The sequence below is a fragment of the Castanea sativa genome, chromosome 9 (genome assembly GCF_040712315.1).
Source record: "Castanea sativa cultivar Marrone di Chiusa Pesio chromosome 9, ASM4071231v1".
Taxonomy (NCBI): Eukaryota; Viridiplantae; Streptophyta; class Magnoliopsida; order Fagales; family Fagaceae; genus Castanea; species Castanea sativa.
This window is the reverse complement of record NC_134021.1, coordinates 6,808,016-6,821,669: the sequence shown is the minus strand read 5'-3', so window position 1 is coordinate 6,821,669 and position 13,654 is coordinate 6,808,016. Positions and strand designations below refer to the sequence as shown.

The 13,654-nt window shown below is 35.5% G+C and overlaps 2 protein-coding genes across 2 annotated transcripts; both read right to left on the bottom strand.

Annotated features, from left to right (window-relative positions):
* Positions 1-5,123: 5,123 nt before the first annotated feature.
* LOC142608669 (proteasome subunit beta type-5-like) lies at positions 5,124-6,706 on the bottom strand. Its single transcript, XM_075780365.1, has 5 exons — positions 6,588-6,706; positions 6,331-6,460; positions 5,930-5,997; positions 5,643-5,664; positions 5,124-5,485 (listed from the first exon to the last, which is right to left on the bottom strand). The coding sequence occupies exons 1-5, from the start codon at positions 6,606-6,608 to the stop codon at positions 5,322-5,324; spliced, it is 405 nt and encodes a 134-aa protein (XP_075636480.1). The 5' UTR covers positions 6,609-6,706; the 3' UTR covers positions 5,124-5,321.
* Positions 6,707-9,939: 3,233 nt separating this feature from the next.
* On the bottom strand, positions 9,940-13,286 carry LOC142610094 (protein PIGMENT DEFECTIVE 338, chloroplastic-like). The gene is made up of 6 exons (XM_075781809.1): positions 13,198-13,286; positions 12,213-12,901; positions 11,844-11,918; positions 11,684-11,755; positions 10,180-10,260; positions 9,940-10,041 (listed from the first exon to the last, which is right to left on the bottom strand). The coding sequence occupies exons 2-6, from the start codon at positions 12,675-12,677 to the stop codon at positions 9,940-9,942; spliced, it is 795 nt and encodes a 264-aa protein (XP_075637924.1). The 5' UTR covers positions 12,678-12,901; positions 13,198-13,286.
* Between the last annotated feature and the right edge of the window lie 368 nt (positions 13,287-13,654).

Sequence of the window (13,654 nt, the reverse complement as noted above, 5' to 3'; positions counted from 1 at the left end):
TGGGAATTTTTAGTACCAAATATTGTAATTAATTATGTTATTACAACATATTGAGAATATTTGCTTATTTTTTGTTAGTGTAAATATTGTGATTAAATTATTTTGTAGGTTTTTTAAAAAAATTAATATTGTGATTAATTATTGGGAATATTTAGTATTGGGGAAATATTTAGTACCAAATATTGTGATTATGCTAGGTTTTTATTCAAAATTAATATTGGGAATATTTAGTACTAAATATTGTGATCAATTGTTAGGAATATTTAGTACTTTTAGGTTTTTGTCATTGGTATGAAATGGATTATGAGTTTGATACCTAAGACACCCATTACAGTCTTTTTAGTATAAATTATTTCAAAATATAATTGTTTCAGATTTGTAACAAAGATTTCAATGGGTAACTAGTTGCTATAATATTTTTGTTCATCATATCTTATTTGAATGGGTTTTGAATGTCATGCCTCTAGAATGATTTGGATGTGAGTATATGCAAATTTGGTTGATGTTAGTATTGTTGGCATGTCATACCCAGAGTTTTGTGATTGATGTTGATTGAGAGTTATAAATTTGTCACTAACACAATTGCACTTGATGATCTATAGGTTGATAATGATCTATATAAATATATATTACGGTGGATCCCTTAGCAATGCCAACCCTTATGACGGATTTCCATTTGAAGGTCCGGGTATCCAGTGCTGTTATATGATGATACGCCATAAGTTAAAGACCTTGAGTGATTTGAAGATAAAAATTATGGAAGAGCTGCAACTGAACCCTGCTTTGCATGACATACATATTACTTTCCGTTTTCCACATGAAGTCCTCAATCAATGCATTAATTACAGATATATGGCGATAACAGAAGACAAACATGTGAAGTTCATGTTTCACAAGATGCGTCAATGGGAACAAATAGCAAATTTTGAGTTGTACGTCACTTTGGAGCCGCGTGCAAAAGTCGGCATAGAGGATATTGTACAAACAACTACATCTCTACAGTTTGCAGTCCTAGATGATCAGTGCACCACGTTGGGAGGCTATACACCCCCTTTTCAAGAGACACCAAGAACAGTTGAGAGCGAACTTGGCAATAGATATGAAGATCAATTTTGTACACGTCGAGGTGAATCCTCTACAGTTCCAGTAGTTGAAGCTGAAGACGAACACTGTGTTGGGGAAGATCTTGACGATAGAGATGAGTACGAAGAGAGGATTGAGCGAGGTGACTTTGATAGGGGTGTTGATGACCATGAAATTACTCTCAATCCTAATGTTGATGATATGGATGAATGTGATGAAGATGATGCAAACCCTACTGTTAGAGTTCAGCATGTTATAAATGCAACCCCTGTTTATGAACCTCCCGCCTTATCATTTTATGAAAATACTTGGGAAAATATGGTTGATCCTGAAGTTGGTGAGCAAGCATTTGCTTCTTCTTGGAATGCGGACATGAATTTTTGTACGGGGTTGATTTTTGCGAATAAAGAAGCGGTGAAACGTGCATTAACAATTTATGCCGCAAAGCATAACAGAAACTTTCTGACTAGTAGGTCGACCAAAAGTAGACTGTATGTGAAATGCATGGATGAGTCATGCAAGTGGTACGTTGGAGCAGTCATGAAGCCTAAACAGGGAACATGGATGGTCACATCTTATGGGGGTCCTCACAGTTGTATGACCCTTGGCATGGCTCTTGATGGTAGAATGATGGATTGTAATTTTCTTGCAGCAGAATTTGTTCCAATGTTGCGAGAAAATCACACGGCAACAATTCAACACCTTAGAGATTACATCAAAGGGAAGTATTATGAACATAAGCTTTCTTACTATAAGATATGGGATGCGAAACAAAGGGCTATTGCAAAGATATTCGGCGATTGGGAAGAGTCTTACGAAAGGCTGAAAAAGTTGTTGTTGGCATACTTGGATCAAGAAGCTGGCACCCGGTACTGGTATCTCACTGAACCGAGGGAGGAAGGTGTTACAATATTGCGATATGTATTTTGGGCTTTCGCTCCTTGCATTGAAGGATTCAGACATTGTAAACCAGTAATCAGTATTGATGGGACCCATTTGTATGGTAAATATCGAGGGGTGTTGATGATTGCATTAGCCACCGATGCCAACAACAAGGTTTTGCCTCTCGCCTTTGCTGTTGTGGACAAAGAGTCAGGGCCTAGTTGGAGGTGGTTTTTAGATTGCGTCAGGTTTGCACTGGGGGATGTGATAGCAAATAAGGACATATGCATAATTTCTGACCGACATAAGGGTATTCGAAACGCAATTGCCAACTGGCCTAGAGATGATCATGGACGAGTACGAGTATACCACAGATATTGCCTTCGACATGTTGCTAGCAACTTCAACACGCATTTTCAGGACGCCACTTTAAAGTCATTGGCCTTGAAAGCGGGGTATGCTACTCAGGAAGCTAAATTTGAGTTGTACATGCAACCTATCAAGGAAACCGAGATCGAGGCCCTTAGGAAGAAATCAGCCACTGAACAACAGGTAAGTGAACCTGACCCATCCATCATGCCATACACATATCTAATGAAAGAGGATATAGAGAAGTGGACCCAGCTACGTGATGGTGGATACCGTTATGGGGCTATGACAACCAATGTCTCAGAGTGCTTCAATGGAGTACTCAAAGGTGCCCGTGGCCTGCCCATTGCTGCACTGGTTGAATTCACTTGGAGCAAACTTGTTGCGTATTTCCATGATCGACACAAAAAAATTACTCATGATCTCTTGGAGGGCAAGGTGTGGAGTAAATATGCCTTAGAAATCTTTGATGCAAATTTGAAAAAATCTAAAACACACCAAGTAAGGCCGTTTAATAATGTCCATGGTGTATATCAAGTAACGACTGCGTACAACATCCATAGCTCTGGAGGGGGACAACATAGTCATGAAGTAAACATATTGGCCAGAACATGTGGTTGTGGAAAGTGGCAAAATCGAAAGATCCCTTGTTCACATGCGATTACAATTCTTCAATACTTGGGGCAAGATGGAACTGCATATATTGACCCATGTTATAGTTTGGACAACGCCATTCGCACCTACTCACACCAATTTGTGGTGCCAAAGTCAGAGTCATTGTGGAGGAATGTGGAAGGTCCAAAGTGGGTGCCTGACCCAGACCTGTTGCGGGGTAAAGGCCGACCTGTGAAGTCTAGGATACGGAATGAGATGGATGGGGTCCGGCGAAAACCGGGAAGCCGAAGGCCAGATTCTGACTTGAGGGAGATTCAACAAAAGCAGAGCTGTGGACTGTGTCATCAACATGGGCATAACCGTAGAAAATGTCCGCTTTCTCGTGGGGCTTCGACAAGCAATACTGACCCAACCTAGGTAAGTGATGCTTTTATATAAAATTTCATGATTGTATCAATTATCCAAGTTACATAGATTAGTACCGTTGTTTTGATTGTTGGTACCTAACGACAATATTTCAATTTTTCTCAGGTATGCAGATACTCGATTTTGGAATGCCATTCTAGATGTAAATTGTGGTTCTCCTTATTGTGTATTTGAACTTACTACTGGGTTGTATCGGCACAATTATTATTTTCTTTTATCACTGAATGCACTTGTAATCGAAGTATTCTGTATCCAATGTACCTGTTTCTATATTGTGATATTATGAATGGTTAATTTTATCTTTCAATTAGTTGTTAATTATTTCTATTAGCTGTTATACTCATCTGTGTTGGTGCTTCTTGTTGAGACTATAAGAAAAAAAAGCAAAAAAAAAATAAGAAAAAAAAAAGGAAAAAAAAGTAAGCAAAAAAACGGAAAAAAAAAAAGGTAAGAAAAAAAATGGGAAAAAAAAGGTAAGAAAAATTAGTAAAGCAAAAGAAAGGAAAAAAAAAAGTAAGAAAAAAAATGGAAAAATGTAGGAAAAAAAAAAGGTAAGAAAGAAAATGGGAAAAAAAATGTAAGAAAAAAAAATAAGCAAAAGAAAGGGAAAAAAAAAAGTAAGGAAAAAAAAGTAAGAAAAAAAAGGATACAAAAAAAGTAAGGAAAAAAAAATTCAGAAAAAAACTAGTAAAAATCGACTTCATAGGGATCGAGTTTGTCCCAACTCTCTGGCTGAGCCATCTGCCTGGAAACTTGAATTTGGGGAGTTTGTATGGTGTAAAGTTTTAGATGAAGAGTTTTTCTCCTAAAAAGTTGTAAGTGAAAATAAATTTTTTTTTTTTATAAGAGTCTAACTATTTTGTAATAGAGTTATTGTGAGTTTATGACTAGTTAATATTATGAGCATGTTTAAATAAATAAAAAAATTGTTATGCCAAAATTTTTGAATATATTTATAGCATTTGGCAATTGGCGTACTATTTAAAAAGTGTTGTAAACATGTCAAAGTTTTAAATAAAATTGTGTGAATAAAACTAAAATAACTACAATAGTAACTAAATATGCCTCACAAAATAAATATAATAACTAAAAAATAATTTATCATCCCACTCTTTGGTCATTACTCAATACATAATAATGTTTTTTTTTATTATAATTTGAATGATAATGTTTATACTACGAAAATATCAGGAATAACAACCGAGTCATTTCAAATACCTTTCCTATAATATTTTCAAAAGAAGAATCAAACTTTTTGAAATGGCCAATTTTAAATAACATGTACATGTTCAGATTTGATTTGGGGAGTAAAAAATAGTAAAAATGCTGAAGCCAAAATAAGCTAAACGCCCAGAACACCCCAGCATGGAAAGAGATTTTTTTTTTTGGGTACTGGAATATGCATTAGGTGCAAAATGGAATTTAAAACATTTCTACTTAAATTAACCAGTGGCCAATGGTATACCTCATCTCCTTTAAGTTCCATATTATTGGTATATACTATATACTCAATCCTTCCTTCCCAAAAAGATACTAGCATAAACATTGGGTAAAACTCTACAATATCATTGTTACTGAACCAAATAAAGTCTCTTGTTACTAGAGCCTCTCAAACCAAATGAGGTCTTCCATTGCCCACAAGAGCAGCAGCTAAAGCAAGATTTTTCTTAGGTATTGCCATGAAAGCGCGCACACACATAGAACTAAAAAATGGTAAAACCAAATATAATTTAATTAAAACTCCAGAACAATTAGCAACAATAGTCTGTCCAACAACACTACACAGCCATGAATCATAGGGCTCTGATAAGTGATATAACCTTAGAGACAAGTCTATCTATAAATTGTTTCAAAGACCAACTGGAAATGCATGTGCTTAAAGGATTTTAGGCCCCCATCTCCTACGGAGAAAACATCTATAGCAGAGTCCAAGTTCAGCAAGAGCTTTATGCCCCAGTTACTTCAACCATTTCCTGTTCCACTGTGCTCGGCATAACTGGATAGTAGTGGTAATGAAGCTCTCCAACATCATCACCAGAGAGCTTTTTCCATCCATCAGGTCCCACATAATAAACTGATAAAAAGAACAAGTCCAAATTACACCACAATTCTCAAGCATCCTGTACATCGTATGCTATATAAATTGATCAAGTGCAGAATATGTAAAAACAAAGTGCCTACATCGTATGCTATATTCACACGAAGGCATGCCAGGCTATTTTCTATGGCTAGGCTATGGTCTCTTCAGTGGGCATTGGATCAGCCACCACTACACCAATTTCTAGCTGCCTAATGTATATACAAAGCAATAAGACTTCACTATACTAAAAAGGTTCGCTTAACAAATTGGACTTTTCCTGATAACATCAACACTACAAAGCAGACAGCATAAAGCTAACGATACTAAGTTATAATAATCGTTATACAGTCACTGACTCAAATGATTTGGAGCCAACATGCCTGAAAAAATATGTTACGAATGCGGGGAAAACGAGCACAATCATTTTAATACATTACCTTAATGCCCATTTACGTGCCAAACCGACGATCAAGCGGCTCCTCCAGCCATAGTGCCAAGCATGTAAGGATTGATTTCAATGATTTTCTTTACAGACTGTGATGCTGATAAGATAAGGAAAGAAAGAGTAAGTGCAACATGACATTTCCCATCCACTTTAGACAATGCAATTGAACACTACGATTACTGTCACTTGCAACATTAATTAGTCAATTATCTCGAAAAGGAACTAATACATGCTATTCCAGTTAACTAACAAAGGATAATTTATAATACCAAGCTAACTGTGAGCATGTTTGTGTAACTACAGACATAAGCATGATCATCAACAACAAGTCTAGTTTCTGTAAAGAAATTGATATGTACAAAATCAGCATCCAAAACCCATATATAATTATATGCAAGATAGGAAAAAAGAAAGAACAGAAATAACATACAGATATAGCCTCCCATGCTAGCTCGAGAATCAGTAGCAACCATGACACCCTCTTTGAATATGAACGCAAGTGTGGTGGTTCCCTTTGCTGGCTTCACCATCTGTATAGCCTCTTTTTGGAATCCATCAAACTGAAACAGAAAAAAAAAAACAAAAAAAAACAAAAAAAAGAGTCAATATTCAGCCAATTAAACTTCTACTTTTCTCTCATGTGAATAGAGAAATCAGAGAAAATAACAAAACAACATTTGAACTGACATTGACCAACCTCCGTAACATGAGTCATGGCTCCCAACCATGTTATCTCTAGGGGTTAAATGGACCTCACTTCTAATAGAAATAAAACAATGACATTATGAAGTAACTTTCCATACCAAGTCACTACGAATGCAGCTCCTGGCTTCATGATATGCAGTAAAAATTTTGTCAAAGATGGCCAGTCTTTTCTCTGTTGTGATGAAGGCGACTGGACCATGTAAATCTTTTTCCAATTCTTGAGCTGAACAAATTTGTCACATAAAGCAAAACTTGAGACACAAAGCAAAACTTGAGACTTTTTGGACTATAAAAGTAAAGAAGGGGAGAAAAAAAACCAGCAGACACAACCATACTTGAATAAATTCAGAGAAGTTACAAGTGCACTAGTTAAGCAAGAGAAAAAGGTATATTTTTCACAAACGGGATAGTTGCATAAAATATAATCATCGCCAAATATCCAGTTGTGGCTGGAAACCATCAGAAGACTTTTAGTGTGGTTTAACTCATGGGACTGAAAGAAGTGAAGAAATATACCATTATCCGCAAAAAATTACATACAAACCTACAATAAGATAAGATTGAGAAGAATGTTAAAATAGTCATTACCCAAAAGATAGAAGTGAGGAATTTAACTGGCATAAAGTTATTTACTGAACAAGAATGGAGAATGGCTACTTCAGAAGGACGTGAAAGAGAAAAGAGGAAGAGAAAATGATTGGGTGGGGGGGGGGGGAGCAAAAGAAAAACATACTCTGGAAACCTTCCCTCAATTATTGACGTGTGTAGATCTCGGCTAAGCTGCAATTTTAAAGAAATTCACTTTCATTTATAGACCAAACAAGGAACAGGTCAAAGGGAGTGAGGCTGATAAATTTCCACTCAAAATTAATTTATGCCTAAATCAATTAATTCATTATTATTTTATTTTTGAGGTGAGATTTGATGATCAAATTCATTTCCAATGGCAAAGTATCAAGAGTAAAAATCAGTATATTTAAGGAGACAAGACTGCACCTGGCACTTTTGTCCCAGTTCTGATCTTGTTCAAACAACAAGTTCCCTTTCATATAGGAGGCATAAGCCTACATATTGGAAATTGAAAGTTAGCAAAATGAAAATGGAAGAAGTTATGTAAAACTAGATTAAGTAAAAGATAGTTCTCAAAATAGAGTAATCAAAAGATAAGTATCAAATCATTCACTATCCAAAAAAATTAGGCAGCAATTCAATAATCAACATATGATTCAATGTGTTAATGGTAAAAAGTGATACACTGATTAAATAGCCTATAGTTTTGAACAAGACCCACAGATCATTCATACTCCCTCAAGCATTTCAAAATCCTGTGAAAACTTGACGGTGAAATGATATATTATAGCAACACCTCAGCTTCTAACGATGTTCTGGAATCTCCCTTGATTGCGCACAACTGAGCAAACAGTGTAGCCCATTTAACTGCTTTCCTCGGCCTTCCAATCAAATAGATACGCCGACGCGGATTTGGACCATCCGGAAGCCGCCTCTTCTCCATGGCATGGCTCCAAGCTCTCTCTCGCCGTGTAAAGCACAAGATGAAGAAACCTATTTCAAATCCAAGTAACGTAAACTCGTTAAAAGTTGGAAGCTTTATTAATTTACAGCAGCTGATCCTATCTACAAAATTGTCCCATGTACCCTATCTACAAAATTCTCACCCTTCGAATCAATGTGCAAATAATTTATCTGCTCTTCTTCAACTTCAGACACAAAAGGTTGTCCCTTCAACTTCACTAGGTGGTGTTTGACATGACCTCAGCAAGGCATACATGGACATGATAAAACCCGGAGTACAAAACCCACATTGCGAGCCATGAGATTGTGCCAATGATTCCTGCAGAACATTTTGGAAACATACTTGAGGACCACAGTTAGACAAACTCAGCTCCACAGAAAGTGGCTATAATAAACACAAGTAAACTACTGCAATCTCCAAAGTAGAGCAGATTGATGAACTAAAATATTAGCATTCAACAAAAAGATAAAAAGTATATGATTCCATTTAACAAAAAAGATAAGAAGTATATGATTCAAATGTTGACCCAACATAGTGGATAATGAAACAATGATGTCGGACTAGATATGTCATCCCCCTCTCACTGCTGTAACAGTCAACATATTATAACTCACACATTCTTAGAGAGAATGAAAGACAAAGATAGATTAATCACACACACAGGGGTTGTATCTAGAAGTAGAACCCATAAATCCACTTTATCGTCAAGATTTAAATAGGGGAATACCTCCAAGCTGAAAGTACGGAGACAAATGGATTTTAACTTCATGCATTTTTTTTAGCATCATCATCACATATGAGTTACATATAATTTCATCTATAAACCTAAACTTACTGAACCTTAAAAATTAAACCAGGCAGATTGATGTCAAGTGCATGAACTTTTTAAGGTCAGGTAGGTATATTTGATCAACACCAAAAGATAAATTACTAGAAAAGAAACAAATATGTTCACCTAGATAACCAAACTATGACAAATTCTAAACCTTTTGAGACAGTTAGGAAAAGATCCATGAATTAAAAATAGAAATCCATCGTTCACATGTTAACCATAACTATGTCGCCCCTCTCCTAATAGATAGTTTTCATGCATAAATTATTTTTAAATCAAAGATAAATAAACAGCAATCCTATGATTTTGTAAATAGTTTGCTACAATTAAAGACCGACTTGAAACAAATACACAAAAAAAAAAAATCACAAAGAAACAGAAATAGATTGCAGGAAATCAAATACAAAAATACATTGCGTAAAACCCCAAATACAAGACCATCCAAACAATGACCATTATTAATACTAATTTGGAACCAAAAACCTGTAATTTCTGTCACTTCCAGAAATTCCTACAACAATTTCTTCTTATTTCAGCCATAACATAAGCATTCATTTTATGCCCCCCTCCATAAAATCTATAAACTGAAGCACTAGGTCATCCATTTTGACTACCCCTAATCTCCATTATGGTAGCTGTCATTCATAAGACTCACTGTTGAAGCTTTATGTCAGAAAGAATAGCAACACATATGCATGAAAGTTTGTTCTTCAAGACAGCTCACCAGAAATCTCATAAAATGTTTTTTTTTTACCCTTTTGTCCTTTTTCCCTGTTCTTTAATGTACCAGAATCAGCAACCTTCACCAATAACATAATATCTTTTTGTTTATCTCCTTGTCTAGCTACTCCGATCCCAACTCACTCACATATTTAGAATTTTCTTTTTTCAAAAATAGAAAAATCAAGAAAATACACATATCCAACTTACTTCCAGGACAAGTTTTCAAAGCAAATACTAATTGTTCCTCACCTTCTGTTACTTTTGCCTATCCTTATTTGAGCTCCATACGGGAAGATTTTTCTAACCATCCCTTCTAGAAGTGTTCCCTCTCTAAGGTTTAACATTTCCTGCAAAATTATGTGAAAAGATAGCAGGTCTTTTTAAAGAAAAGTAAAAGAGAGAAAACCAAATGAGAACTACAGAAAATATTATTGCAAAAAACAAATTGAGCAAAAGAAACACCATATGACATAAGAAAAACTAACCCAAGCTTCCCTCTCACTCAATATTAAGTCATTTTTAGCCTCATCAATTCTAGTAATCTGCACATATACCCGGCGTCCAACCTACACCAGCAATAAACATATTATGTCTAAGAAGCATAAAAGGTTTGCATTGAACCTAGGTGAATGTATATAAACAAACGAGAGAATAGAAAGGTTAGAAAGTCCTGCATCGCATTATCGGTAAAGTAAAAGTATTAAGTATGTAATGCTTTTGCTCTTCCCAACGCGACCCCAACCCTTGCATTACCCCATAGAATAAATATGGTACCCGTGCAGTTGCCCAGATGGCTCATTTTACTTTGCCATATAAGTTTATATATCTTACTTTACATGCAAGTATGTTCCGTGTAAGTTTCTATATCAAGTAGTAGGTAGCTCGCCCAACCGCACCACTAGCTCTACATTAGGGCCTAGAATAAATATAGTAGGGCAGTAGTTGACCATATGGCCCATTTTCACAACTCCATTTGATTTACTCATATATTAGTAACAGTAGTAATAATAAAAAAGGTCATACCAAATGCTAGAAGTGGGATCTTGAAAAGGTAGCTGGTAGACAGCCTTAAACCCAATAAGTAAAGATTGCATAATGACTGTGAACAAGAAAAATAACTATGGGTATTAAAGCAATTCAAGTATATACTCTTTTTACTAGAAGCCAGGGTCTTTCTTCCCTTTTTTTTTTTTTTTTTGGGTAAGTTTTTCAAATGGAGAACCTAAACAAGAATAACACATGAATTATATGAAGGTTGAGTTGCAGAACCAGATTGATGTTTTATGATTCAATGAAATAAAATTTTGGATTAAACATGATATATTTATATATTAAGAAACTTTATGTACCTGGAAGAATGTTTCTACAACTCTGTGTGTATGTTTGCATGTCTAGAATTGAAAGGGATGTTGAACTAAATTTATTCTGACCTTGAAATTAAAATAAAAAGTAGAATCAAAGGCCCCTTAGGATTTTATAACCAAGGTAGACCAATGATTTATGATCCAATGGAAGCTTTCCAAAATTGTAAAACTTCCATTTTCCATATTCAATGATGTCAAATTACATATATTGATTAATTGTTTTAAACCATCAGTCATGAAAGGTTAAAGCAGTCAAGAAGGGGGCCAACTATGCATATCAAGCAAATACAAATACATGTAGGATCATGATCTGAACAAGTACTTTTGATTCAAACAACGTCCACCAAGATTGCTTTTAAGGATCTCCCCCAACAGTTAAAGGATGAAATCAAGTCAGTCCCCAATTGGGCCATTAATGGTCAGTGAAAATATATGAATATATGAAGATTTCCCCAAAATTAATTAACTTTTCTATCCATGATCTGCATATTAGCTGAAATCATGTATTTGACACATCTAAAATCCCCAATTGTTCTAATTATGCACAAAGGGGGGGAAAACTACTCATGCATGATAGCCTTTTAATTTGTCCCAATCATGCACAAAGGGGGGGAAAACTACTCACATTTTCTTTCAACTCAGTGAAGTTGTTCACTCTATTCAACAACTCAGCTTTGGGAAGAAAAGCTCGCAATCCCTGCAAAGTAGCTTTTAAAAAATGATAAACAACTGGAAAAATGCATAAGAACATACACACAAATTAGACATACAAGAGACAAACAAACCTCAATTCTTGTCAGAAGGCCTCCAGTATTCCACTCTGTTATTCTAACCTCAATGGGTTCATTGAGTTGTTTTATCTGCTCAACAGAAAGCAAAAGATGTGTTCACGTCATCAAATAGAATCAACCATTAAAAATAAAAAGCTAAGTAGTAGCTTAATATTGGCCGTAATAAAGTTAGGAAAATGAAAATCATAGTGTAATTGTATAATCTATCTTGATTCATTTTAAAGATCATAAAAAATGTACTCCTATATACATTTCTTTTTCTTAAAAAGAACATTTTCTAAACACCGCTACACAACATTTTCTATTTTCTGCACAAAAGTTTCCAAATCTGCTAAACGGAAAAGAAAAGAGCAAGAAATGAACCTGCCTCACTCGATGCCAGGCAAGCCGCCGGAACAGCCGTCTAGTAGAAAGCAATGGCCTACCACTAAGTGTTCTCCCAAGAACCTCTGCAAACAAAACAATTCCAATCTCAACAACAGGCCTTCCAAGCCCCTGTCTCCCACTCAATGCCTCATCATTCTTCACAATTCCCATCTTCCCCTTAACCATAACCTCATTGGCATCCTTATCCGTATCACATAACAAGTTTTCCATTTCCTTGTCATACAAGGGAAGCACCTCCTTTGTCAACATTGTACCCAACAAGTCTGCCCCCACATTCACATCAAGCTTATTCTCATTACCTGAAACCACCACCCCCACCACAAAATCACCAGGTTTGGGCTCATAGTACTCAATATCAACCTTCTTACCTTCCTCATTCCTACCATCCACATCACTTTTTTCCTCTAATACTAATACACCTCCCTCATCTGCTTCTTTCATTTCTTCCTCAGAATCTCCCCCCTTGAAGAACTTCAAAAAAGGCGCTAAAGCCTCATCTTTATCAGGTTTTTCAGACACCTTATCTGATTCCAAGTATAAATAATTGACCCAGATGGCTTCTCCAACACCTAGCCCTAATTGTATAGATGACACAGTGTGATACCGAGAGGAATTAGTGCATTACTAGACCTTAAAAACAACTTGAAAATCCACGAGGTAGAGATCTAGAATACACCAGGAAAATAAGAAAAAAATATACTGGTTGAAAAGAGTTTGAAACAATAGTTATTATTACAGATTCACCTATATTAACTTTCAATCTTGAAAAGAGTTTGAAACAAACAACACGTCTCAAATAATATAATTGATCATTTGATCTATCAAAGACAGGCCTACATGTCAAGTGCACAGCTAGGTACATCTACACCCATAAATTAAATTTAAGGTTTCTATGTTGTAGAGTTGAGTCTCCCCCACCCAAATTAACACTAAAAAATGAAAACAATTGGGAAACAGATACCTCCAAAGATATATTCTCAGGAATAGATCTATTGAGTTGTGCTTCATCTAAACATGCTCTATAGGTTACAGAAAAGGCTTCAATATCTTCCATACTGGGGGAACCAGACCTGCAAATCACATTGAGTTAAAGCTGTAGAAGCTTTAATTATTAAGCAAAAGGCATGCATGATTTATAGAAAGTTACATTTAGCAAGAAAATCTGATCACATGAAATAATTTTTTTTTTTTTTTTTAAAAACAACAACAAATTTTTCTAATCAATTACATATGAGAAAAATTTAAATGGAAAAATAAAATGAATTTGGCCTGACACACTCATACACCTTTGACACAAAGTCAAAAGGCTTAAGTTTGATTAGAGTCTTCTTTTTATTGATACGTTACACATGCACCTAGTGAGTTCTAAACTCACAACCTTACCCTCCACCCGCCACTCTTGTGAGAAGAAGTATCAT